The sequence below is a fragment of the Lottia gigantea genome (genome assembly GCF_000327385.1).
Source record: "Lottia gigantea unplaced genomic scaffold LOTGIsca_1788, whole genome shotgun sequence".
In the NCBI taxonomy this organism is placed as follows: Eukaryota; Metazoa; Mollusca; class Gastropoda; family Lottiidae; genus Lottia; species Lottia gigantea.
This window is the reverse complement of record NW_008708286.1, coordinates 8,154-8,801: the sequence shown is the minus strand read 5'-3', so window position 1 is coordinate 8,801 and position 648 is coordinate 8,154. Positions and strand designations below refer to the sequence as shown.

Here is a 648-nt window from a genome sequence, read left to right as displayed (position 1 = left end):
CCATTGTGCAGACCAGAAATTGCTACTTTTCAAACTTACAGATTTTATTTAGTTTTTTTGAGTTTTTTGAACTCCCTGGGGTCCAATTAGTAGGAAAAGACCAAAACATGAGAGAAATTGGCATATTTGGCAAAGTTGGTCTCTATGGCCTATATGCATGAAAACTGACCAAACTTATTTCTTGATCTATGGCAGATATTTGAGTTCTGGTTTTTCCCACATGTAGAGACAGTCCATTTGGATATTCCCAGCAAGAGTCAGCCTTGTAGCTCTGTAACTTTAATAAGTAAATCCCCACTCCCTCAAATGTCATTGGCTGCAAACTAAAGAAGTCTGGCTACATGCATAATACTAAGACACGTGCCTACAAGTGATAGATGATATCCAATCACTACTTGATAATCTTTCTCGGATTATCTTAAATAGGTAATCTCCCTTCTTGAGACACGTCCAATGATAAGTAATCATGATTGAAAGTAAACCAGATTCTCTATATACCCTTGAGGCAGACGTGGATATCAGAGGAAAAAGACATTAAAACTCTATGTCAAACTGTATACTCGATTGATCTGTGCACATAGTCGAGGGCAGTGGACTGCACCCATGGTAGTAGTTTTTAGGCATCTGTGACACACTTCTCCATAGGCA

General features: G+C 38.6%; 1 protein-coding gene across 1 annotated transcript in view; it reads right to left on the bottom strand.

Moving 5' to 3' along the window:
- Nucleotides 1–323: 323 nt before the first annotated feature.
- The window catches only part of LOTGIDRAFT_176516 (hypothetical protein), a gene marked incomplete at both ends in the record, with an annotated part of 8,368 nt that continues 8,043 nt past the window's right edge, over nucleotides 324–648 (bottom strand). Inside the window, one exon of the mRNA XM_009052026.1 lies at nucleotides 324–364. Within this exon, the coding sequence (XP_009050274.1) occupies nucleotides 324–364 (41 nt within the window). The remainder of the gene's footprint in view (nucleotides 365–648) is intronic.